Genomic DNA, 27,604 nt, shown 5'->3' with positions numbered 1-27,604 from the left:
GCAAAGAGTCAGACACGACTGAGCGACTGAACTGAACTGAACTGATATATGTACATATATGTATATGTACATATACATATATATATATACACACACACACATATATATATATATATATATATCCTTGCACTTGGTACTGCTCTCTTATTTCTGAGTTTGCTTTTCCTGTTTCTCTCTGGTGAAAATTTATCCAGCCTATTAAATCCGCTTCAAATGCTATTTCCTTGATTCATCTTTTCTGGACACCTCGTGGGCCAGTGGTTCTCAGAAGAGGAAGTTACCTGTATTGAAGTGCGTCATGGGCAGCAGAGAAGCTTTTAACATAACACATACCTTTGAGGATCGCTGCCTGTTGGCCTTATATTTCTCCTTGATTCGACCTTCTCTTCAAGCACTGAAAAAAAAATGTAGTTCAGTACTTGCTTGCTACACTGACTGGTAGACTGTGCTTCTTGAGAGTAAAGCCTGGGTATTCGACATCTACAGCACACAGTAGGTGCTCAGTTAATGCATTTGTAGTCTTTCCAACATATGGCATTCCAAAAACACTTCATGAGGATTTTGCTGACAGAGAAATAAGGTGAAATGGTGTTTTCTTGTTTGTTTAGTTTTCTCTCACTGGGACTAAGGTAATTGCTATCAGTCTGCCATACCACAAGGCTAGCAGGCTAAAACAGCAAAAATATCGGGCAGGCTGTTCATAAGATTGACTTGAAACAAAACCCTGAAATGAGGGGCTGCAGGGGAGTGCTCCTACCCTGCTCTTCTCCCCCTCTCATCCTGATTGTCTAATACTTGTTTCCTTCTCCCACACTACAGGCCTTCCTTTTCTTCCTACATCCTCATTTTTCTCGTGCTCCTGTCCTTCCGTTTCTCCCTTTCGTAGAGTGTTCTCATAAGGACGCTTCCAAACACTTTCCAGAATTTTGGGGCAACCAGTAAGTGGCAGACACTGCTAGCCAACTGGAGCCGGCTCAGGCATGGCACTACAGAGTCAGGAGGGGAACTTGCCAATTTTTGATAAATCGAGGGACATTTTCAAAAGCAAAACCCCATCTACATGTGCTCCAGGTAGTAGGAGAGAATTCCCAGTTTTCAATCCTTCTTAGCCAAAAGTGGGAGGGGAAGGGTTCCTTAGAGGAAAGTCAGACAAGATGGAGACTTCTTTTTAAGCTATTAGATCTCTCAATTTGCACATAAATAATCTGAATCCAGGCAAAATAGACTTGGGATACAGGGCAAGGGGGGAAATGTGTTCTATCTGCACGACTGAATCAGAAGTCTCTCCCCATCTCATTCCTTTTTGTGTGCGTGTGTAAACGAACTGCTTCTTTTTCTCTAGGTGAGGCTCAGAGAAACCGAGAAGAGCAGAAACGGAGGCGAAGACAATGAAGAGATCCGGGGGGCTGGACGCTCAGAGACGCAGAGGAGACGCGCGCAAGCCAGAGAAGTCGGGCGAACAGCCACGCAGGCAGGCAGGCAGGCAGGCACCGGGCTCGGCGGCGGTCGCCCCGGACCCCCAGGGACCTCCACCGCTGGCAGAGGGAGCCCTGGGTGGGACCGAGATGGCGCGGCCCCGCCTGGAGAGAGGGAATGACGGACAGTCGGTGCCTTCCAATCGCGTCCTTCAAAGTGTGCGGGGCAGGCCAATGAGCTGACTGCTGTGGCCAGCGCGGGGCGCAGGCCCCGGCACACTGCTGGCAGGCTGTGGCTGGGGCCGCGAGCGGGGAGCGCGGCGTGGCGCTGCTCGCCGATACCGGCGACGACGAGTCCAGAGCCTTGGGCCGGAGCCTAGCGAACAGCAGTGGGGACCGGGGCTCAGGGCCGCGGCGGCTGCGGCTGGAGGACGATGGCAGCGCCCGCCCGGGCCGGAGCACTGATTGCATCCCCAGACCGCCGGCGCTGTCTGTGGTCGGTGCTGGCGGCGGCGCTCGGGCTCTGTGAGTGATGCCGGGGCCAGAGCGGGGGCGGCGGGACCTGGGGGCCGGCCCGGCGCTTGCGGGGCGCAGGGGTGGGGAGGGGGGCGCGGCCTGCTTGCCCTGGGCCTGGGGACCTGAGCTGGCGGGCGGGCAGCGCGGGCCCGCAACCGGCTGCAGAGGCGCGGAGCCTCTTTCTTCTTCCTGGATCCTTGCGTGTAGAGGAGGCGGGGAGAATTCACCACTTTGGTCATTTTGGGGGGGCTTTCTGGGGAGGGGGCCCGGCGGGCGGCTGCGTTGTGCCTTCGCTGAGTTGCCCACCTTCTCCGCTTGGTGACTCTGGGTCGCCCAGGCCCGACTGGGATTGCGGTTCAGGAACCCGGGCTTCTGGCATTCTCCACCTGTGGAGGCGGAAGGTTGCAGTGTTTTCTTCTGTGGGGCCTTTGTTGGTTTGTTTCCCTATTGAACGATTTTTGTTTTACCTTGTTGGTTCCATTTCCAGTGCTCTCCAATCCGTTTTTTAAGTCTCGGAGATGGAAGGGCCCCAGAGTTTCATATGTCTTATCTCTGTAACCTGCGGAGCACCAAAAAGAATTAGCATTACTTCTGGGTTAGGGTGCAAAGAGCTGAAATACCACTGGAATGACCTGGCTTAACAGAGTTTCATGAAATCCATAATAACTCCAGGCATAATCGCCATAGTTTGACAAGACATAGGATATTAAAAGGCACATCTGTCTTTGTTAAAAAAAAAAAAAATCCACATTTTTTCCTTTGCCAGATATCATAAGTGAGATATAAGGTTAAAAACCTCAGGGTGGATTTACTGAATTGGATGAATTGTTTTACGGACATCTGCAGTGGTGTCTGCCATAGAACGTTTTTGTGTATTGTTACTCAAAGCAGTGAACTTGTTGCTGTCTCTGAATGTGGTTAAGTTACGTTATAAAGAGAGCCAGCTCCTAAGAAACCGTGGAAAGAAATCATTTCTTTGTTTTGCAAAAATATCAGTTGCATCACAGTGTCTGAACATGAAAAACTCAATAATAACTTTTACAGAAAAGCCCTGTATGTAATTTTTGGAGCCAGGAAGAATATTTAATGAATGACTTCAGGAGCTATAAAGTATAAATGTAAAAGTCCCTTCACTCTCTGGTGGTTGATAGGTGAAGATATACTTTGTATATATAAGACAATCCATTCTGTATAAATGTCTCTTCTGAAGGCGGGAAAAAGGTTAGGAGCATGTGTTTTTTGGTGGTGGTGATGGTAATATTCATGTTTTAGTGAACAAGTAGAAAATAGCTTAAAACTAATGTGTATCAGAAATCTTGTTTATTCAGACAGAATTATTATGCATGAGAAGCTGACCTCTGTCTTTACTGAGGACAAAAGCAGTCAGAGAAATCTTAATTAAACTCAGAGTACTAAAAAGTAGCTGAACTGAAGACATAAATATTAATGGATATGAATACAAAAAGATCATCAGAATTACATCAATACATACCTTGGACATAGCTAGCTCTTCAGTAATGGAAGATGAATGCTGATGTCTGAAAGTCAGCAGCTGTTGTTATTGGTTAATTTTAGAAAACTATTGAATGTCTCTTCTTTCGGGTTACCTTTTCTTGTCATGAATACTGTATATAGCAGTTCATGTTTTACAGAAAGCCTTCTTAAGTTAGATCTAGATGCAGTTATTCCGCAAACATTTACTAATCATTTTTTAAGTACTAAGAACTGAAAATATTCTAGGAAAGAAAGTCCCTGGCCTCACATAATTTGCAGTTCAGTGGGAGAAACAAAGTGTGATAAGCAATAGAAGAAGTCTTTCATTAATGGTTTGCTGTAAAAGCACAGGGGAGAGTCATCATCTCAGACTGAATTTCAGACTGCTAAAAGAAAGGGATGCTTGAGTTAAGTAGGAATTGGGAGAAAACAGTATATGCAGATTCATGAATGAACCCGTTGGTCAGTCAGCGTGGTGAGAGGTTGGAGTGTATAAGAGAGATGGTGGGAGTTGAGGCAGGAGACCCAGCTAAGGGCTCTAACTCCCAATGGACCTTGTTTGCCATTAACAAGGCTGAATTTTATCCTAAGGGTATAGAGAGCCTGTGAAGGATTTCTCTGACTATTGAGATGTGAAGGGTGTGTTTGAATGATGTGAGGCTGAAGAAACCAGAGTGTTATGTAGGAAACAAGAGCAGGAGGATTGAAGACCTGAATTAAAACGGTGGGTTATGAAGAGAGGACATATCCATGAACTGGTTAGAAAGTAAATTTGATGGGGCTTGGAAATTGATTTGATGTGGACTTAAAAGATGATCCTAAGTTTCATGCTTAGGAAGCTGGGCATAGTTCTGCAAAGTTATGCTTTTCACAGATGAAGAATATGGGATGAGGGAAAAGGAGTGTTGGAGGAGAGGATGATGAAGTTACTTTTGGATATGTTGAGTTTAAGATGCTGCTGAAATATCTCAATAGAAATGGGACAGCTGGGTAGATGGTTCAGTTGGGTAGGTGAAAAGAAAGTTCTGGAAGGAGATATGGATCTGGGAGGCTTTATGTGGGTAGTAGTTAAAGCTATGGATTGCTTGGATGAGGTCAGCAAGGGAGAGAGTTCTTGAAGGAAATAGTGGAAGGCCAAGAACAGAGTTCTGGGGTATATGGAACCTGAGAAGGAGACTCATTGAGTAAGAAGAGTGCTGTCTTGGAAACAGAGAGTGTGAAGCTTTAACTGTGTCAGATGAAAAGTGTGCACACTTCAAGGATTCACTGAATTTGGCAATCGGAATGTCTTTGGTAAGCTTTAGGTAGGCTTGAATACACAGAACATGAAGAAGAAATCTCAGTAATTTGTACCACCCACTTCAATAAATGGCACCATCATCCATCTAATTGCTCAACCCAGAAACCTAGGATCCACCCTGATTAACTTCCTATCCTTCAGTCCCCACATCCAATTCAGATCTCCCATTTCCAAAATACCTCTAGGACTCACCCACTTTCTTTTTTCCCTCTCCTACTTTTTTCCTATTGATCTACTCCTAGATTTTTACTCGAAATTACTGCCATTTCTTGGCTATGTTACTGTGATAACAGTAGCCTCCCAGCTGGACTTCCCATTTCCCCCTTGCGTCTTTTTAGTTCCTTCTTTACACAACCGCAAGGATGATTTTTAGAAAAATGCAAATCATTCATGTAGCTTTCTTGTTTGAAATTCTTAATGGCTTCCCATTGCATCCTGAATGACATTCCAACTTCTTTCCGTGGCCTACAGTTCCCTACATGATCTGGCTTCTGCCTGCCACTCTGACTTTAACTTTTGCCCCTTGCTCACTATATTTAAGCCCTGCTGCCATCTTTCTTGGAGAAGGAAATGGCAACCCACTCCAGTGTTCTTGCCTGGAGGATCCCGGAATGGGGAAGCCTGGTGGGCTGCCATCTGTGGGGTTGCAGAGAGTCAGACATGACTGAAGCCACTTAGTGGCAGCAGCAGCAGCAGCAGCCGTCTTTCTGCCCTTCGACACTCATTCCCATCTCAGGTCCTTTGCCCTTGATACCTGATGTGCTCTTTCCCCAGAACTGCCCAGAGCTATCTCGTTTTCATCAGTGAGGCCTTAGCCTAAGTGTCACTTCCTCAGAGAGGCCTTCTCCAATCACCCTATGCAGTGGGGTTCCCTGTTATTATTTCTTCAGTTCAGTTCAGTTCAGTTCAGTCGCTCAGTCGTGTCCGACTCTTTGTGACCCCATGAATCGCAGCACACCAGGCCTCCCTGTCCATCACCAACTCCCAGAGTTCACCCAAACTCATGCCCATTGAGTCGGTGATGCCATCCAGCCATCTCATCCTCTGTCGTCCCCTTCTCCTCCTGCCCCCAATCCCTCCCAGCATCAGAGTCTTTTCTAATGAGTCAACGCTTCACATGAGGTAGCCAGAGTATTGGAGTTTCAGCTTTAGCATCAGTCCTTCCAAAGAACACCCTGGACTGATCTCCTTCAGAATGGACTGGTTGGATCTCCTTGTGGTCCAAGGGACTCTCAAGAGTCTTCTCCAACACCCCAGTTCAAAAGCATCAGTTCTTCAGTGCTCAGCTTTCTTCACAGTCCAACTCTCACATCCATACGTGACCACTGGAAGAACCATAGCCTTGACTAGACAGACCTTTGTTGGCAAAGTGATGTCTCTGCTTTTTAATATGCTGTCTAGGTTGGTCATAACTTTCCTTCCAAAGAGTAAGCGTCTTTTAATTTCATGGCTGCAATCACCATCTGCAGTGATTTTGGAGCCCCCAAATATAAAGTCTGACACTGTTTCCACTGTTTCCCTATCTATTGACCATCAAGTGATGGGACCAGATGCCATGATCTTTTTTTTCTGAATGTTGAGCTTTAAGCCAACTTTTTCACTCTCTTCTGTTCCTCTTCACTTTCTGCCATAAGGGTGGTGTCATCTGCATATCTGAGGTTATTGATATTTCTTCCGGCAATCTTGATTCCAGCTTGTGCTTCTTCCAGCCCAGCGTTTCTCATGATGTACTCTGCATAGAAGTTAAATAAGCAGGGTGACAATATACAGCCTTGACGTACTCCTTTTCCTTCTTGGAACCAGTGTTGGCCCTTTGTTTATGTCCTTATTGTAATTTCTCACTGTTTGGTGGTTCTCTTTTCTCTTTCACTAGAATCCAGGACAGAGATCGTGTTGATCTTGTTTATAGAAATATCCCTAGGGCTTAGTGTACTGAATATGATAGATACTAATAAATATTTATTAAATGGCAAGGAGGCTTAGGCATGTCTTGATAACAGTTTATTAGTAGTTTGCTGCATGTATTAGGATTTGGCCTGGAACATGGGAGGTATCCAAGAAATGTTTGTTGAAAGAAGGAATATTTTTTCCAAGTTGATTTTTATGCATTATCTGATAATTTTCATTCTTAAAGTACTACTTCATATTCCTCAGATATATATGGAATAAATTAACATTCTTCAATCACTTTAAGCACTATAATTCTGGAATTACTACTTATTATGCACTATAATTGCTTTATCATGTTTGTTGTAGTATATAAGTGTTTTATCCATAAAACTTTTCTGTTTTTTGGTGCTTGTTGCTGTCTCAAATGCAGACTTGAGACACTTCCGCTATAGTTCAAAGGCCGCTAATCTCATTACCAATTCTCTCAGCCTTTTAGTTCGTATTTACTAGTTGCGATAATAAAATAAAAATTTAGTCTTTTTTTTTTTTTTAAATATTGTACCACACATTTTTGTCTGAACTCCAGGGTATTAAGTGGGCTCAGAAGCTGCCAAAAGAAAGAAAGACAATATTAAATGAAAGATATATGTATAAAGTGCATAAAATGTGAATTTGTGTTTTTACAAAATCATTATTCACTTATTCAACCAAATGAACACCTTCTGGGTGCCAGGCACTGTTCAGGTACCTTGGATGCAGCAGGGAGCCTAGATTCTAGTGGGAGTGACAGATTGTTCAAATAAAGAATGCACACCAAAGGGCAGTTGGTCCTTTGGCAATCACAATTTAAGATATTCACCAGTTGTGAAAGTTTGCAGTAAAAAAAAGAGAGACTTTTCTGTTGTGCCTGCAGTGTTCCCAGGAGAAGGCAATGGCACCCCTCTCCAGTACTCTTGCCTGGAAAATCCCATGGACAGAGGAGCCTGGTGGGCTGCAGTCCATGGGGTCGCTAAGAGTTGGGCATGACTGAGCGACTTCCCTTTCACTTCTCACTTTCATGCATTGGAGAAGGACATGGCAACCCATTCCAGTGTTCTTGCCTGGAGAATCCCAGGGATGGGGGAGCCTGGTGGGCTGCGGTCTCTGGGGTCGCACAGAGTCGGACACGACTGAAGTGATTTAGCAGCAGCAGCAGCAGTGCTCCCAATCCTGGGGGCATGGGTTCCATCCCTGGTCAGGGAACTAAGATCCCACATGCCATGCAGCGTGGCCAAAAAAAGACAAAAAAGAGAGAAAGAGAATACTATTGGCATTACAAAGTAGATGTTTTTTAAACTTATGAAGGATCCACCGTGGGATTCCATTAATGGTTGCTCTTTCCTGCTGAGTTTAAAATGTGATTTAGTTGGCGAAACCATGATATACACAGTTTTTCAGAAATATTGCTGCCTCCTTTCCACCTGGTAAATGCTGGTCTACTAAGTGTTTCTCACATTCCTTTCTACTGTGACTAAAGCTGCTTTTGTGTAGCCTTAATCACATTTCTTGTGGATGAGCAGAATCTTCTAACTGGAACCCAGTTGTGTTTTTACTGAAGTTGTAGCTTTTTTCTGAGAATTTGGATTCTCTGTGTAGGATATGCATCTCACATATTGCAGAGATTATTTTTAGATATTTTTTGACATATACACACTGCTATATTTATTATTCATTTTTGGCTGCACTGAGTCTTCAGTGCTGCATGCAGGCTTTCTCTAGTTGCTGAGAGTGGGAGCTACTCTTAGTTGTGATGCGCGGGCTTCTCGTTGCGATAGCTTCTTTTGGTGCAGATCACAGGCTCTAGGCAGGTGGACCTGGGTGACTGCAGCATACAGGCTTAGTAGTTGTGACTTGCTGGCTCTCGGGCACTCGGGCTTCAGTAGGCTCAGCACAGAGGCTCACTGCTTGTGGTTTGTGGGCCCTAGAGCGTAGGTGTGGCACACAGGCTCTAGAGTGTGGGCTCAGTGGTTGTGGCCCAGGCACATGTGGCACCTGCCCAGACCAGGGATCAAACCCCTGTCCCCTTGGGCAGGCAGATTCTTATCCACTGAGCCATCAGGGAAGTCCCACAAAGATTTTAATCTTGCTTTTTAAGACTATTGGTGTCATTTTTTTAAAAAGAGAATAAATGATTTGCTTTGACATGGAATTCATTATAGATTACTTTGGTCTTTCTAGCTTCCATTAAAGGAAATTTAATTATTAAAAAAACTAGAAGCATTGCCTGAACTCTCAAGTATCTTGAGGCTCTTGGTCTTGCTCCCTAAGGCTGGTGAGGTATGAAGCCTTTGCATATCTTGAATGATAGTCCTTTCTTCCTTCTCTACTTTTGTTTTGCCAAATATTTGACATTAGCAATGCCCAAAGTCTTTGGAATTTTGGCTGCTTAGAAGGTGGAGGTCAGTTGGCTTTGTGATCATTCAGTTCAGTTCAGTCGCTCAGTCATGTCTGACTCTCTGACCCCATGGACTGCAGCACGCCAGGCCTCCCTGTCCATCACCAACTCCCGGAGCTTCTTCAAACTCATGTTCATTGAGTCAATGATGCCATGCAATCATCTTATCCTCTGCTGTGCTCTTCTCCTCCTGCCCTCAGTCTTCAAATGAATCAGTTCTTTATATCAGGTGACCAAAGTATTGGAGTTTCAGCTTCAGCATCAGTCCTTCGAATGAACACCCAGGACTGATCTCCTTTAGGATGGACTGGTTGGATCTCCTTGCAGTCCAAGGGACTCTCAAGAGTCTTCTCCAACACCACAGTTCAAAAGCATCAATTCTTCGGCGCTCAGCTTTCTTTATAGTCCAACTCTCCCATCCATACATGACTACTGGAGAAACCATAGCTTTGACTAGACGGAACTTTGTTGGCAAAGTAATGTCTCTGCTTTTTAATATGCTATCTAGGTTGGTCATAACTTTTCTTCCAAGGAGCAAGTGTCTTTTAATTTCGTGGCTGTAATCACCATCTGCAGTGATTTTGGAGCCCCCCAAAATAAGGTGAGCCACTATTTCCACTGTTTCCCCATCTGTTTGCCATGAAGTGATGGGAACCGGATATCATGATCTTAGTTTTTGAATGTTGAGTTTTAAGCCAACTTTTTCACTCTCTTCTTTAACTTTCATCGAGACTCTTTAGTTCTTCTTCGTTATCTGTCATCAGGGTGGTGTCATCTGCATATCTGAGGTTACTGATATTTCTCCCAGCAATCTTGATTCCAGCTTGTGCTTCATCTAGCCCAGTGTTTCTCATGATGTTCTCTGCATATAAGTTAAATAAGCAGGGTGACAATATACAGCCTTGACGTACTCCTTTCCCAATTTGAAACCGGTCTGTTGTTCCATGTCCAGTTCTAACTGTTGCTTCCTGACCTGCGTACAGATTTCTCAAGAGGCAGGTCAGGTGGTCTGGTATTCCCCTCTCTGTAACAATTTTCCACAGTTTGTGTGATCCGTAGTCAGTGGCTTTGGCATAGTCAATAAAGCAGAAGTAGATGTTTTTCTGGAACTCTCTTGCTTTTACGATGATCCAGTGGATATTGACAATTTGATCTCTGGTTCCTCTGCCTTTGTGACTATTTGTAGTGCCTGAATTGAGAAATTGTCATCTTCTCCTGGGACCTTTGTATCTTTGCTGTTAAGTTTCTATTTATAAAATCTTTTTGAATGCGTGTTTGCTGCCATATGTAAGGCCTTCCCTGGTGGCTCAGACAATAAAGCGTCTGTCTGCAGTGTAGGAGACCCGGGTTCGATCCCTAGGTTAGGAAGATCCCCTGGAGAAGGAAATGGCAACCCATTCCAGCACTCTTGCCTGGAAAATACCCTGGATGGAGGAGCCTGGTAGCCTACTGTCCATGGGGTCGCAAAGAGTTGGACATGACTGAGTGACTTCACTTGACTTGGGCTGCTACAATTTTTTATTCATTTATAACTTTACATTGGTTCCATTAGGCCTTTATCCAATAAGAGAAAGATGGTTTCACTGATAAATTCTCTTTCAGTGAATTCTTTTTTTTTTCTTCCCGTCCAAACTCAGAGTCTCCTAAGAAATTAGGATCTTTTGTGATACCTCTGATTTGCTGTCAGAGCCTTTGGCTTGAATAGATTTCCAACAGCTGTGATACATTGTACCTAGTTCATAGGTTTAACTAATTGGGGTTAGAGATACAATATGTCTTTGCTGAGCCTGGGTTATTTATTCTTGTAGATGAGATTGACCCATAGAATGAAATCCATGATTAAGCTTGTTAGGACTGTGCTGTAACCAACTGAACAAATGGTGATGAATTTGCAGTGAACGTGGTCTGTACTGAGCCTGTGATAGTCTGTAATACTTTGGGATCTGGTGAGTTTGTTATGTGCAGTTTAAAGCCATTTTTAAAATGCTTTTTATCTAAGTTAAGAAATGTATTCTTTTCTCTCCAAACATTGAAGGTCACAGCATGCAGTTATGTAAACTTAACATAAGCCTGTGCTTCTTCCAGATAACACTTGAAAAGATAAAGGTGCTTTATTGTAGGCTAAGCTTCAGTGAGAACTTGGATGACCCTATACCAGCCTGTTTCCTACAGTTATTCACATCCAGGTCATAATTGCTATATACCCGCCTCTGAAGGCTATTGCTAGGAAACATAAGTAAAGGACTCAGCTTCCTAAGAGAAAAATATGTTAAAATGCAAATATTTGAGATCTCCTAAATGGTTAAGAAGGGTAGAGAGAAAGTGAGTAGTTAGGGGGAAATTTTGAATTAATTAACCCATTATCTTTCTAGATATAGATACAGGTATATATATCTTTCTCTTTTCAACCAAGTATAACTTAGTAATTTGGATATAAAACTAGGTTCATGTTATTTATTTTGCTCTGCTCTCATTAATTGAGTCTGTACCATGTGCCAGGCCTTTGCTAATCAATTTATATGTATTATTTCATCTCCTTACAATTCTGTGTGGTAATTATTAATTTTTATTAATTTTACAGATGGAGAAACTAAGAATCAGACAGGTTGTGTAATGTGCAAAATCATTTAGCTAATGTGTAGTAGAGTTGGGTCTCAAAACTGCAAAGCATGTATTTGCAACCACTCTGCGTTATTATGGTTTTCCCTGGTGGCTCAGATGGTCAAGAATCTGCCTGCAACGCAGGAGACCAGGTTCAGTTCCTGCGTCAGGACCATCCCCTGGAGAAGGGAATGGCAACCAACTCCAGTATTCTTGCCTGGAGACTTTCAGGGACAGAGGAGCCTGGTGGGCTGTAGTCCATGGGGTCACAAAGAGTCAGACATGACTGAGTGACTAATACTTTCACTTTCTGCATTATTATAGAATTTCTCCTTCAAAGTCTCTAACCAGTTTTTCAGAGGTTTCCAGGATGTCTTAAATGTTTGCAAAGAATCCTTTAACTGTCCCAGGGCATCCACAGTGTCCTGTGTCTGTGGTCACGTCTGTGCCAAGAGCCCCATGCCTTGATGCTGCCAACTCCAGCCTAGAGGACAAAGCTGCCATGTTGAAGCCTTCCTCACTGCTGATGCAGAATTGTGCCCTGCTCCTCCCTAGGGCTTGTGAATGGTGTGACTCTTGTAGTTTCTCACTCTGGTATTGCTCCCTCTGGCTAGGACACAGCATGAATCCATTTATCCACGTGTCTGACACCGTATGAGGCTCAGGAATGTTCCTTGCCCCTCATGTGGACCAAGCCACTGAGCCTTCCCTCTTCACTTGGGCTGAGTTTCTCCCTGGAAGCTGTGCAGATCCTTCTGCAGTTAGACTCCTGGCAGGCTTGCCTTACAGGATGTCCAAACAGGCTCAGAATGTTCAAGCCAAAAGCTCCTCACTGGGACCTTTCCTGGCCCTTCCACCTCACTGGCAGAGGTTCTGTAGCCCCGCTGCCTTTCTGCCTGCCTCGAGCAGGAGTTCCAGCTCTTGTCTCTTAACTCGTAGGGACTTTTGGTCTGGATCACTCTCATCTGTTTGGAATTTATTCCAAACCCCAACCCCCAGTGAATGCAAATATAGAAGAACCCTGGTTAGGCATGATGAACTTTATATACTAGATAAATTAAAGAATATTTTAATAATAAGCAAAGATGATGCCGATTTGTATATGGATTTCAGAACAGAAAATGCTGAGGGGCAATTTCTCATTTCAAATTATAGGTCCACAGTTTTATCAGCAATTCTGAAATCCCAAAAGCTCTGAAAACTGAAAGTTTTTTCCTAAGTTTGATACATATTCTTTTGGCTGCAGAATTTGACCTGAACTAGCAATAGACTATTTCAGTTGTGATCCACTTGGAAAAATAATCATATGTTTCACCACAGAAATACTTATATGTTTGATTGTGGGATGCTGTCTTACACCTGACTGGGGCTGTTGTATAATATAAAGTATATGCATTGTGTTAATTTTATGAAATCTGAAAAATTCTACCTCCTGAAACACATCTAATACATAAAGCTAATGGCTTGCTACTTAAAACACCTCCATTCAAACTCATTTCTTAACTTCTGCTAGTTTGGACCCTGCGGCCTTGTCTTTATTCAACTGATTTAAGTATGGGAATTGATGGAGGAGATGTAACTTTCTATTTTTATGATTCAAGTTAGACTTATATTCATGTGACCTAGAACTTTCGTGCTTACACAGATGAAATAAGAATTTAGTGGGCTGCCCACCTATATCATTTCCAGTAACACTATAATCAATTAGCCAATGCTACCCATCTCTGAGTCAGACTGTTTTGGCTACTGGTTTCCCTCTGCTATTGCTATGGAAACGCACTTGCCTTTGGCAGCTGAATGCTGCCACTTGGATCCAGTTCCTTCCATTGCCATTAGGGAACATCACATCAGTGTTAGCAATTCGCTCTGCAAGTTCTGGCCTACTGAGAGTGGTCCCAGGACTCTTCAAGGATACTGGGGCTCTCCTCACAATTTTTTTTCTCATAGTTATTCAGAAAGGCATGTCTTTTGGACTTGGGGATGGATGATTTGTCTTAAATGACAGTCCAAATTGGGAGATTGGAATCTACGTATATCCACTATTGATACTATGTATAAAATAGGTAACTAATGAGAACCTACCATACAGCACAGGGAACTCTACTCAGAGCTCTGTGGTGACATAAATGGGAAGGAAATCCAGAAAAGTGGGGGTATATGTAAATGTATAGCTGATTCACTTTGTGCTGTAGCAGAAACTAACACAACATTGTAAAGCAACTACAATAAAATTAATTAAAAAGAAGACAATTTCCCTCTAACTTTCCAGTTTCCCTGAGCCCTTGAATCCCTTCCTCTTCATTAAACCAAGGCAGATTCAGCATTTCAAGCTCATTTCCTGTGGGCCACTTTTGGCCCCCCTTTTAGCCAAGGGACCAATACAAACTGTTAACACTGTTTCTAATGCTCTTGAATTGCAACATTAAATGCAGAATACCTGTTTAATGGGCTCTTATCAACCAATTTGGCCTGATTCAGCCTTATGTTCCTACCATCATTGTTCTGCATACTTAGTATCCATTCTACACATATTCCTTGGATTTCTGTATGTTGTTATGCAGTCACTCAGTTGTGTCCAAACTCTTTGGGACCCCGTAGACTGCAGCACGCCAGGCCTCCCTGTCCCTCACCACCATCTTTTGGAGCCTGCTCAAACTCGTGTCCATTGAGTCAGTGATGCCATCCAGCTATCTCGTCCTCTGTCATCACTTTCTCCTCCTGCCGTCAGTCTTTCCCAGCATCATGGTCTTTTCCAGTGAGTCCGGTCTTTGCATCAGGTGACCACAGTATTGGAGCTTCAGCTTCAGCATCAGTCCTTCCAATGAACATGCAGGACTGATCTCCTTTAGGATGGACTGGTTGGATCTCCTCGCAGTCCAAGGGACTCTCAAGAGTCTTTTCTAACATATCAGTTCGAAAGCATAGATTCTTCTTTCTGTGTGAATCAGAAAAATCAAGTAGTTCTTTTGGAGTGTAGTACATCTCCTCATGGGTCATACTCTGTACCTGTAGGAAGCTTCTGTGCCTTGAGGCTAGTGATCAGTCTAGAAACAAAGAGGAGTGGTTGGGCTGGGTCCTGAGTACGCTCTTCAGTGTCTTTCATGGCAGCTGCCTCAGGGGAGTCCATTAAAGTTTCCGGGCGAAGCAGGGTTAATCCAGGCTGGGGTATGCTTATCCTGGCAGAGGAAACTCAGTCGTGGGGGCTCGCATACCCAGCTCCATCCAGCTTCCTGCGTGGCCTCGTTACTGCTCAGTGCCTCCCGTTGACAGTAGGCGCCTGTGAAGCTGGAGATCCAAATTGCTGTGTAATCCAGCCGGTGTCAGAATGAGAGTTTTGGGTTTGGTTTTCGCAGTCTCAGCTCTATGGCTGTAGGAGATAAGTACCCCTTTTAGGGAAGAAGCTTTCTGATCATTTACGAGCTCTTGAGCTGGGAATTTGGATCCCTGAGCTCATCCCGTTCTTTCTGACTTTGTCTAGCGACTATAGGAGCAAATTGAACTACCTCATGATCCTCATTAGTTTGACAAAAAGTGTTCAAAAGCGTTATGTACATGGTCATCCCAAACTCCTCCTTTTCTAATTGTTTGATTCGGGGTATTCATTGGTGATGGTTTGTATATCTCTGTTGCCACATTTTGCCAGGGACTGTCAGTGCTCTCTTTACTAAATGGTCATTAGTGCTTTAAATCTAATCAGAGTGGAGAGCCAATTCCCCAAATTCCAGAACCAATTCAGAAAATTCATCCTTAAGATTCTGTTCTAGAAAGAAGCACCCTTGGTCCAAAATCTGTTTTAGTCAGAATTGTCCAGAGACACAGGACCAGCAGGATAAATGGATGGGTGCATGGATATTTTAAGTAAATGGATCACACAGTGGTCTCCCCCACTTTGTGGTGGTTGTTCAGTCATTAAGTCATGTCCATCTCTTTGCAACGCCATGGACTGCAGCACGCCAGGCTTCCCTGCCCCTCACTAGCTTCCAGAGTTTGCTCAAATTCATGTCCATTGAATTGGTGATGCTATGTAACCATCTTATCCTCTGCTGCCCACTTCTCCTTTTGCCTTCAGTCTTTCCCAGCATGAGGGTCTTTTCTATTGAGTTGACTCTTCGCATCAGGTGGCCAAAGTATTGGAGCTTCAGCTTCAGCATCCATCCTTCCAATGAGTATTCAGCATTGATTTCCATTACAATTGACTGGTTTGATCTCCTTGCAGTCCAAGGGACTCTCAAGAGTCTTCTCCAGCACCATGGTTCGAAAGCATCAGTTCTTTGGCGCTCAACCTTCTTTATGGTCCAACTCTCACATCTGTACATGACTAATGGAAAAAACACAGCTTTCACTCTGTGGACCTTTGTCTGCAAAGTGATGTCTTTGCCTTTTAATACTGTGTCTAGGTTTGTACAAAAAAGGTCTTAATGACCTGCATAACCATGATGGTGTGGTCACTAACCTAGAGCCAGAATCTTGGAGTGTCAAGTGGGTCTTAGGAAGTATTACTAAGAACAAAGCTAGTGCAGATGACAGAATTCCAGCTGAACTATTTCAAATCCTAAAAGATGATGCTGTTAAAGTGCTGCACTCAATATACCAACACATTTGGAAAACTCAGCAATGGCCACATGACTGGAAAATGTCAGTTTTCATTCCAATCCCAAAGAAGGGCAGTGCCAAAGAATGTTCAAACTACTGTACAATTGCACTCATTTCACATCCTAGCAAGGTAACGCTCAAAATCCTTCAAGCTCGGCTTCAACAGTACATGAACCAAGAACTTCCAAATATACAAACTGGATTTAGAAAAGGCAGAGGAACCAGAGATTAAATTGCCAACATCTGTTGGATCATAGAAAAAGCATGAGAATTCCAGAAAAAATCTGCTTTTGCTTCATTGACTATACTAAAGCCTTTGACTGTATGGATCACAACAAACTGTGGAAAATTTTTAAAGAGATGGGAATACCAGACCACCTTACCTGACTCCTGTGAAACCTGTATGCAGGTCAAGAAGCAACAGTTAGAACTGGACATGGAACAACAGATTGGTTCCAAATTGGGAAAGGAGTATGTCAAGGCTGTATATTGTCACCCTGATTATTTAACTTCTATGCAGAGTGTGTGCACGTGTTCTTAATTGCTTCAGTCATGTTCAACTCTTTGTGACCCTGTGGACTGTAGCCCACCAGTCCACAGGTGGGATTCTCCAGGGAAGAATATTGGAGTGGGTTGCCATACCCTCCTCCAGGGGATCTTCCTGATCCAAGGATCTAACCACCATCTCGTATGCATTGGCAGGCAGGTTCTTTACTGCTAGCACCACCTGTGAATGAGTACACCGTGTGACGTGCAGATGATACTACCCTGATGGCAGAAAGCAAAGAGGGACTAAAGAGCCTCTTGATGAAGGTTAAAGAGGAGAGTGAAAAGCTGGCTTAAAACTCAACTTTCAGAAAACAAAGATCATGGCATCTGGTCCCATCACTTCATGGCAAATAGATGGGGAAGAAATGAAAACAGTGGCAGAATTTATTTTCTTGGGCTCCAAAATCACTGTGTACAGTGAACACAGCCAAGAAATTAAAAGATGCTTGCTCCTTGGAAGAAAAGCTATGACAAACCTAGGCAGCATATTAAAAAACAGAGTCATCACTTTGCTGACAAAGATCTGTATAGTCAAAGCTATGTTTTTTCCAGTAGTTGTGTATGGATGTGAGAGTTGGTCCATAAAGAAAACACTGCTGTAGAATTGATGCTTTTGAACTGTGGTGCTGAAGATGACTCTTGAGAGTCCCTTGGACTGCAAGGAGATCAAATCAGTCAATCCTAAAGAAAATCAACTCTGAATATTCATTGGATACTAAGTACTTAGTACTGATACTGAAGCTCCAGTACTTTGGCTACCTGATGCAAAGAGCTGACTCATTGGAAAAGACCCTGATGCTGGGAAATATTGAAGGCAGGAGCAGAGGGAGGGGTGACAGAGGATGAGATGGTTGGGTGGCATCACTGGCTCAATGGACATGAGTTTGAGCAAACTCCCACAGTTGGTGAAGGATGGGGAAGCCTGGCCTGCTACAGTCCATGGGGTCGCAGAGTCTGACATGACTTAGTGACTGAACCTAACATTTAGGGAAGATAATCTGCTTTACTAAGACCTGCCAGTTTCATTGGCAATCTCATTCAAAAACTTACCTTCATAAAAACATTCACAACAGTCTTTCAACAAAGATTAGTGGCCCAGTTGGTGGCTCCGCTAAGTTGACACATAAAGTTAACCCCCACATCAGTAATGAATTATAAAAGATAAGCTGTAAGAGGAGATCTCAAAGTTGATTTCCCTTCACTGTAAACAGTTCGCTTCCTTGCTCTATTTTAGCACTTCTTACGTCTCAAGTCAGTGTGATCTGACTTCTGCCTCCTGTCACCTGTTTGACACTTTAATAAATGCTCAGACAATAAAGAATCTGCCTACAATGCTGGAGACTTGGCTTTGATCCCTGGGTTGGGAAGATCCCCTGGAGAAGGGCATGGCAACCCACTCCAGTATTCTTGCCTGAAGAATCCCATGGAGAGAGAAGCTACACAGTCCACGGGGTCGCAAAGAGCTGGACACGACTGAGCAGCTTTCACACACACACACCTGAGGCTACCAAGTCAGCTGACCTATTCCATGTCTTTTCTTTCTGGACTTCTGTGCTTCCTTTACTCTGTTGACCATGCTAGTCTTATTTCCCTTCTCTTTGTGACGTTACTTCTGGTTCTCGTTTCTCCTCACTGTCTGTTCTAAGCCTTCCCCCAGCACCAGCCTGTGCCCTAATATTGATTTTTCCTTCTGTTCTGCTCTCAGCCATCTAGCCTCATCATGCTCATCTTTAGTGATCGCATCTAGTTGTTTTTTTTTTAATTGCAATTCATATCTGGCAGATAAAGCATTTGATAAAGATTTATTAAATAAATGGTGACTCCCAAATATATCTCCAGTTCTTTGAACTGCAGACTCTTACCCACTGAACGTCCAGAAGCAAGTTAGACTTCCTGTTCTTAAAATTCAGCTCCATATGTCTCTCCTTTCCAAACGGTGCCTCTGCTTTAGTCCACTGGCCGTTATTCTCAGAGTTTCTCACTGTCCCGTTTGCCTTTCTCTCAGACATCTAAGACTAAAACTTGAACATCATTTTAGAATCCTTCCTTTTCCTCACCCCACTTCCATGGATTTAACTAGAGTCCTCCCAGCATTAACCTTCTTTTTCTGAATCCATCTCTTTGTTGTATTAGCTGGCAATCTTTTTAAGTCCAGATGACTGCAAGAGCCTCCTAATTGGTCTCCTAATGCTACTCATGTTCCCCTCTGGACTTCCCTCCCTGCTGTTGCCAGAGGGCTCTCTTGTGGACAGACTTAATTGTGCTGCTCTTCAGCTAAGAGCCTGCATCCCTCTCCATTATCTCCAGGATAAGCTTAGGTCCTTAGCTTCTGCCCTTAGCTTTCTTGCACTTTGTTTACAGCGTTTCTGCATAATTCACTCTTTTGTCTCCTTGACTTTCTGTATGGTGTGTTCACTCTGCCCGTTGATTACCCTTCTCCCTATTGATTTACCTGGCTACCCCTAGGTAGCCTCCCATCTCAAGTGCAAACTCATCTGGCAGATATTCTGCAGGAAGGCCTAGTGCCCTGCCTCTAAGCTTCGACTCTATCATTTTATCTAACATTATCTTTTTATGTGATCATTTCACTAAATGCAGAACTGTGCCTTTAGGTTTTCATTGCTTAGCACACCACCTAGAATGTAGTGGTAAGTGTTTAGTGGGTAGTAGGTGAACTGTTGAACAGAATCCCATGTAGGAACTATAAACATTAGAGCAGAGAGTGGGTGAAAGTAGGAAGGTAGGTCCTCCCAGAACTTGGAACCTCAAGATCTAGGGAGCAGTCATTTGACAGTGATATGGCTCAGAGGAGAAACTAACCAAACTCTCAAGAGCACTGTATCCAATAAGGATATCATGTCAGCTTATTGAGTTTCAGTGAGTATATAAATGCTGGGGTGTTAGAATGTTTAAGTGGATTGAGTGGTTAATGTGTTTTTCTGCCTGTGCAAAGACAGACTATCCTCACAAGATTGCCCAGGGATTATAGGATCAGCTCAGTGGATGTGTGGACCATGATGGCTTTAGTCATTGAGCTGAAACACCCCTCCCTCCACGATTAGGCATATAAGTGACAGACACATTGGACTGGTTGAGTCACTGTCTTCACAGGAGAGTGCTGTCACATGCTAACAGTGATACTTTAGACATGAGGGGACAACCTCGAAACCTTAACTGGAAACCTTGAGAGTTTCCTGCATCTTGAAAGTTTTCCTAGACGGAGAGCCTGTGATATAGAGTGTATATCTCTACAGATGACCAACATTATTCATTGAATGTGGATACTTACTCTTTTTTTAAAAAATATATTCGTTTATTTTTATTTGTGACTGTATCAGGTCTTAGTTGAGGCACACATTGAGACTCGGGGGCTTCTCTCTAATTGTGGCGCAGGAACTCCAGAGCGCATGGGCTCTGTAGTGTTGGCCTGCAGGCTCAGTGGCCCCAGCAGGGATGGAAGCCTCATCCCCTGCATCGGAGGGCAGATTCTTAACCACTGGACTACCAGGGGGAGTCCTGATACTTTTTCTTTCAAAATCATTGACCTTCCTTTTTGTTTTTTAAATAATCATTCTGGGGCTTCCCTGGTGGCTCAGTGGTAAAGAATCCGCCCGTCAATGCAGGAAGCACGCGTTCAGTACCTGATCTGGGAAGATTCCACATGTCTTGGAACAGCTAAACCCATGCACCACAACTACTGACCGTGTGCATTAAAGCCACGCTCTGCAACAAGAGAAGCCACGGCCGTGAGAAGCCGGCAAGCTGCAGCTAGAGAAAAGCCCGAGCCGCAGTAAAAACCCAGCACAGCTGGAAATGAAATAATCAGTTCTGTACAAGATTTCAAGGTACTTGTGCTTTGTTTTTATTTTTTGGCTGCACTGTGTGGTATGTGGGATCTAAGTTCCCCAATCAGGGATCGAACCCACACCTCCTGCATTGGAAGCATGGAGTCTTAACCACTGAACTGCCAGGGAAGCCCCCCTCAAGGTATTTAGTGTACTAATGTTGAATGGAAAGAATGCTGGTCTTAGGAGTCAGAGTACACAAAAATGAACACAAACACAGTGAATGCCCATGTCAACTATCTTTGCAATGGCACAAAATAAAATGAGCATGCAGCCACTAACCCCATTATTTGCTGATCTTCATTGCTCTAGTGTGTATTCTCCCTACTGTTTATAGCTGAAAATATATTATTTCTTCCCTGTATGTTTATTCTTTCCTGGTTCTCCCACTAAAGTATAAATCTTCCCTAAGATCTAGAAAGCGCCTGGGACATGGTGGGAACCCAGTAAGTGTTGGTTTGAATATATTTGTTGAGGGTTGGTAGAATGTTGCTACACTTTGTTAAAGTTCATTAGTTAAAAGTTTTGAAACAAGGGGGCTTTTAAAATTTTTATAGTAAAAATGAAAGCTTGCTCAAGCTCTAAGGTATAATTTACCTAATACAAATGTGGAAATTGAGCTCTGAAATTCTCAGTAGGTGCTGCCTTCCCATAAGCAGTGCTGTGACACCCTACGAAGCTCCAGGGAGCCCATTAAGTGGCTGTATCCCTGGGGAATGCAGCCAGAGAACTTGTTTGTCCCTTACTCTTGAAGAGTATCTGGATTTACCCTTTCATTCTTCATATCCCTGTTGACCAGTCACCTTTAGGAGGTCCCCAGGTGCATGCCATCTCTTGAGGAGCTGTTTCTTACTACTCTGAGCATCTCCTACTCTGGCCATCCCTTTTGTCTTCTCTGAGCCTCATCATCACCAGAAAGCGCACCAACTCCAAACCTCATCCTATTCGTCAAGATGACCTCCTTCTGACAGTCTCCCTGCGATGCTGTCTGGAACTCATTAAGACTTCTGACTCTTTCTCACTCTCTCATTTACATTAGTCACTTCCTGGCTGTTCCTCTCCGTTTCCAGCTTGGACTCCGTGGTCCATTGTTACAATCATTCCCTTTCAAAAACTCCTACCTCTCTTGCCTTTCTGTCCCTTTGTTGTAATCAACTGACTGACCCCCAACCCTATCATCTCTTTTCATCTCTTCAAGGATCTGTTGCTTTAGTCATTGCCTGTCTTTGGATCATTTTTACTACAATATAAACAAGCTCTAGAATTTCTAATCTTTAAAAATCCTTTCCTGGTCCCACAGTCTCCCTAGCTACCCTTCCAGACACCAGCTCTCAACAAAATTTCTGAAAAGTTGTCTGTCCTCCCTTCCTGTCTTTGTACAGATCTCTGCCCTTCCCGCCTGCTCTCCCAGCTGCCTCCCCCACACCACTGAAGCTTCTCACATCAGGATTACCGGTGCACCACAAGTTGCCACGCTCTAAGCCTTTTCTGTAATCATTATCCAAGACCCCCTCTCACTCCTTTTCTCTTTGCTTTCCTGACACCCCATCCTGTAGTTTTCTTCCCTTCTCACAATCTGCTCCTTTTCACCCACTTTTGACAGAATCTTCCCTCTCTGCGCAGCTGATCTTATGTGGTGGTGTTCCTCAAGACTTAGGCCTGACCCTCAGCTTTTACTACATTATTTTATGAGATGACGGCATTTTCTTCTGTGGTTTTAAATACCACCTGTATGCTCATAACTTCAGAAATTTATACTCAACCCAGACCTCTGAGTTTCAGACCTGCATATTCCGTTCCCTGCTTGATTCCATTTGGAGGTTTTGCAAACTTAACATTTCCAAAAATGGGAGTTGATTTGTGTTCCTTCTCCCCAGTTAAATCTCTAGCTGTGTAAGCACCTTGATTTATCCAGGTGTTCAGACCATAAACTCAGGCATTACTCTTGGCTTACTCTTTTTCCTCATTCTCATATTCAGTTGTTAGCAAGAAGTTCTGTTGATTGTCCATTTCTCTTTTCATCTTCTCTTTGCCAGTGCAGGTTACCATCGCTCTATCGCAGAACTATTGCAGTAACTTCTTAATTAATTTACCTGTTTCTGCTTGTATTCCTCTCAGTTCTGTTTTCTACAGAGGCAAGAACTATTTTATTTTATTTTGGGAGCGGGGGGCATGCCGTGCGCCTTTTGGGATCTTAGTTCCCTGACCAGGGATTGAACTCAGGCTCTTGGCAATGAAAGCAGGGAGTCCTACCACTGGACCACCAGGGAATTCCCAGGAACTATTATAAATTGCATATCATTTTCCTGAAAAGTTTTAAAACCTAGTGGTCTGGGGCTTTCCTGGTAAAAATTAAGTTTTAGGTGGTAAAGAATCTGCCTGTCAATGCAGGAAACATGGTTCAGTTACTGGTCCAGGAAAATCCCACACGCCACGGAGCAACTAAGCCCGTGGACTGCAGCTGTTAAGCCTGTGCTCTAGAGCCCAGGAGCTCTAACTGCTGAAACCCAAGTGCATTAGAGCCCCTGCTCTGCAACAGGAAAAGCCCCTGCAGTGAGAAGCCCACGCACAGCAACTAGAGAACAGCCCTCAGTCGCTGTAACTGGAGGAAAGCCCGTGCAGCAATGAATATCCAGCACAGCCGAAAATAAATAAAATTTTTAAAAAACCTATTAGTCTGATCAAATTACTCTTATTTTCCATAATGTCAAAAGCCTGGAATATAAACATAAGAGTATATTAATTGTTATATTATGGGCTGATATATTAATAGTAGCTTTCAAATGAAAAGGGTACTTTCCAACTTTTAAAATAAATGTACATGGATTGCTTAAAGGAATTTTGGTAAGGAGTCCCTAATCTGTTATCAGTCTACCACAGTCAGAATAGGAATAATAAGTTTCATTTTGTAATTAGTGCAAAAACTCTAGATATGTCATTTTTTTTAGGTGGTGGTAACTTTAAACCAGTGTGGACTATGTTTGATATGATAGAGAATTGTGAATGTGACCAAGGAATGTCTTTTTTAACTCATTCAGTTGATAGTTTGTTGATAAGGCTTATCATTCAAAATCAGATGCTTTGTAAGAACATTTTGCAGATCTTTTTATGGCTATTGGAGGCAGCTTCATAGGCAGCTGCTGCTGCTGCTAAGTCGCTTCAGTCGTATCTGACTCTGTGAGACCCCACCAGGCTCCCCCGTCCCTGGGATTCTCCAGGCAAGAACACTGGAGTGGGTTGCCATTTCCTTCTGCAATGCAGGAAAGTGAAAGTGAAGTCGCTCAGTCGTGTCCGACTCTTAGCGACCCCATGGACTTCTCCATCCATGGGATTTTTCAGGCAAGAGTACTAGAGTGGGGTGCCATTACCTTCTCCTCATCATAATCACACAGGGCCTTGAACTCAGAAAGACCCTATAATGAACTTGGGGTTTAATGCTCCAAGGTCACTGTCTTGAAAGTCTTAATAATTTTTATCTTTGAATGTATATTTTGTAAGTGAAGTCTGATGAGACAGTGGGTATGCATGGGCCTCAGAGCCTCAGCTCACATGGAAGCCTGCCTCCTGCTGCCTCCTTGCCTCCCAGGGATGGGTTTTTGTCCTGCTGCTCTCCAGCCCCACATGCCTTAGGGTGTCTTTGGATGGCACAGCATGGTGACCATTCCATTGCCCACTAGGTTGGCAGCACCCTAGAGGGTTAGGTGGGTGACTCAGCAGGGCCATCTTACCCTCCTGATCCAAGTACCACGCCCTCTCTACCCCAGTCTTGGGCCCTGCAAATTGTGTAGCTGCTGGCCAGGTAGGGTGACTGTTAGCAAGTCCCATAGAAAGTTTCTGGCCTAAAATTATATTGCCTGTGGTTTATGGTCTAGAATTGGCAGTGTGATCAATCACTTGTACTTTAAACTGGACCTCTCCCAAAGTCATTCTGTAAGAGAAGTGCTGCTGTTGCTTGCAAGGGGCGTTCCCGTGGTTCACCTCCCACCCCTGTGTGAGATGGCCATGCATGGTGAGATCTTTGATTTGGCACCTCAGTTTTTATAATCAACCTGCTTTGTTCTTTGATCTGTCAAGAATGTGGATCTACCTTTGATAATCAACACAGACCACACTGGCTAAGAATATAGCCGGAAATGTTTTGCCAAACAGCTTCTTTCAGGAGCCGGTTAAGGGAAGTGATGCTTGTAAAGGATTGTTCAAGTGATATGCAGTCCATCTGTTTCTGTAGCTGTTCCATGTCCTATCCTTGGTTTAGTTTCTACTTGGGACACTCATGCTTTGGCTCCTTACACAATTGTTTTCTTTGAATCCTGTTGTGGTGTGATGTCATTGGCATTTTTTTACATGGGGTTTCATGAGAGCCTCCTTTTAAAACTCACTGTTGGACTGCTCCGAGCTGTTCTTAAAGAAACGCCCCTTATAGATGGTGGCCGGGAAAAGCATTGTTTTAGCCGGTATATAGACCATATCTGCTGTGTGGAAGTGTTCCATTACCCTACTCCTAATGTTGATCTTTTAATGGATATTTTCCTGGTTTTGTGTTTTATTTAATATTTATGTCTCTATGTATTTATAGGAAGCCACCTCAGCTCCTTTATATAACTAGGCAGAATGTAAATAAATGAAAGTAACAATGCCTCTGATTTAAAGTAGTTAAGTCAGAGTGTTTTATTTTCCATTGCTCTGATCCTAGTTAAGTTGGCCTCTGTCTCTGGATTCTGCATGAATGATTGTTGAACATTCTTTACTTAGAGACTACTTTAGAAAACTTTTCTTTTCAAAAAAAGTTTATCTCCTGGAGGCACTGCTGAGGACACCTAGGCAAAGTGACTGAAAGTGTGTGGCCGGTACAGTGGGGTACTGTGGGGATGACCTCGGCCCCCAAGGTGCTCAGAGCCCATTTGGAGAGATCACTAATAACATGAAGTTAATGGGACCAACATATTTAGACTCCGTCAGTTCAGTTCAGTCGCAGAGTGGTCTCATGGACTGCAGCACGCCAGGTCTCACTGTCCATCACCAACTGCTAGAGCTTACTCAAATTCATGTCCATCGAGTCAGTGATGCCATCCAACCACCTCATCCTCTGTCATCCCCTTCTCCTCCCACCTTCAGTCTTTCCCAGCATCAGGGTCTTTTTCAATGAGTCAGTTCTTTGCATCAGGTGGCCAAAGTGTTGGAGTTTCAGCTTCAACATCAGTCCCTCCAATGAACACCCAGGACTGATCTCCTTTAGAGTGGACTGGTTGGATCTCCTTGCAGTCCAAGGGACTCTCAAGAGTCTTTTCCAACACCACAGTTCAAAAGCATCAATTCTTTGGCACCCAGCTTTCTTTATAATCCAACACTCGCATCCATACATGACCACTGGAAAAACCATAGCTTTGACTAGACTGACCTTTGTTTGCAAGGTAATGTCTCTGCTTTTGAATATGCTATCTAGGTTGGTCATAACTTTTCTTCCAAGGAGTAAGTGTCTTTTAATTTCATGGCTGCAGTCACCATCTGCAGTGATTTTGGAGCCCCCCAAAATAAGGTCTGCCACTGTTTCCCCATCTATTTGCCATGAAGTGATGGGACCGGATGCCATGATCTTCGTTTTCTGAATGCTGAGCTTTAAGCCAACTTTGTCACTCTCCTCTTTCACTTTCATCAAGAGGCTGTTTAGTTCTTCGCTTTCTGCCTTAAGGGTAGTGTCATCTGCATATCTGAGGTTATTGATATTTCTCCCGGCAATCTTGATTCCAGCTTGTGCTTCATCCAGCCCAGCATTTCTCATGATGTACTTTGCATATAAGTTAAATAAGCAGGGTGACAATATACAGCCTTGACGTACTCCTTTCCCTATTTGGAACCAGTCTGTTGTTCCATGTCGAGTTCTATCTGTTGTTTCCTGACCTGCATACAGATTTCTCAAGAGGCAGGTTAGGTGGTCTGGTATTCCCATCTTTTTCAGAATTTTCCACAGTTTGTGGTGATCCACACAGTCAAAGGCTTTGACATTGTCAATAAAACAGAAATAGATGTTTTTCTGAACTCTCTTGCTTTTTCGATGATCCAGCAGATGTTGGCAATTTGATCTCTGGTTCTTCTGCCTTTTCTAAAACCAGCTTGAACATCTGGAAGTTCACGGTTCATATACTGTTGAAGCCTGGCTTGGAGAATTTTGAGCATTCCTTTACGAGCATGTGCTGCTGCTGCTGCTGCTAAGACGCTTCAGTCGTGTCCGACTCTGTGCGACCCCAGAGACAGTAGCCCACCAGGCTCCCCCATCCCTGGGATTCTCCAGGCAAGAACACTGGAGTGGGTTGCCATTTCCTTCTCCAATGCATGAAAGTGAGAAGTGAAAGGGAAGTCACTCAGTCATGTCCGACTCTTAGCGACCCCATGGACTGCAGCCCACCAGGTTCCTCCATCCATGGGATTTTCCAGGCGAGAGTACTGGAGTGGGCTGCCAGTGCCTTCTCCGACTAGCATGTGAGATGAGTTCAATTGTGCGGTAGTCTGAGCATTCTTTGGCATTGCCTTTCTTTGGAATTGGAATGAAAACTGACCTTTTCCAGTCCTGTGGCCACTGCTGAGTTTTCCCAATTTGCTGGCATATTGAGTGCAGCACTTTCACAGCATCAACTTTTAGAATTTGAAATAGCTCAACTGGAATTCCATCACCTCCACTAGCTTTGTTCATAGTTACGCTTCCTGAGGCCCATTTGACTTCGAATTCCAGGATGTCTGGCTCTAGGTGAGTTATCACACCATCGTGATTATCTGGGTCATGAAGATCTTTTTGTGCAGTTCTTCTGTGTATTCTTGCCACCTCTTCTTAATATCTTCTGCTTCTGTTAGGTCCATACCATTTCTGTCCTTTATTGTGCCCATCGTTGCATGAAATAATCCTTTGGTATATCTAATTTTCTTGAAGAGATCTCTAGGGTTTCCCATTCTATTGCTTTCCTCTATTTCTTTG

General features: G+C 43.7%; 1 protein-coding gene across 2 annotated transcripts in view; it reads left to right on the top strand.

The window, feature by feature from the left end:
- Window positions 1-1,653: 1,653 nt before the first annotated feature.
- The window catches only part of MPZL1 (myelin protein zero like 1), an 83,340-nt gene continuing 57,389 nt past the window's right edge, over window positions 1,654-27,604 (top strand). The window contains exon 1 of one of the 2 annotated variants that reach the window (XM_040229948.1): window positions 1,654-1,940. In XM_040229948.1, coding sequence (XP_040085882.1) covers window positions 1,850-1,940 — 91 coding nt within the window. In that variant the 5' untranslated portion in view covers window positions 1,654-1,849. The remainder of the gene's footprint in view (window positions 1,941-27,604) is intronic. The other variant, XM_040229947.1, reaches the window with a different exon arrangement.

The sequence above is a fragment of the Oryx dammah genome, unplaced genomic scaffold (assembly GCF_014754425.2).
Source record: "Oryx dammah isolate SB20612 unplaced genomic scaffold, SCBI_Odam_1.1 HiC_scaffold_28, whole genome shotgun sequence".
Taxonomy (NCBI): Eukaryota; Metazoa; Chordata; class Mammalia; order Artiodactyla; family Bovidae; genus Oryx; species Oryx dammah.
The sequence above is the reverse complement of the archived record's forward strand: the minus strand, read 5'-3'. Positions and strand labels throughout refer to the sequence as shown.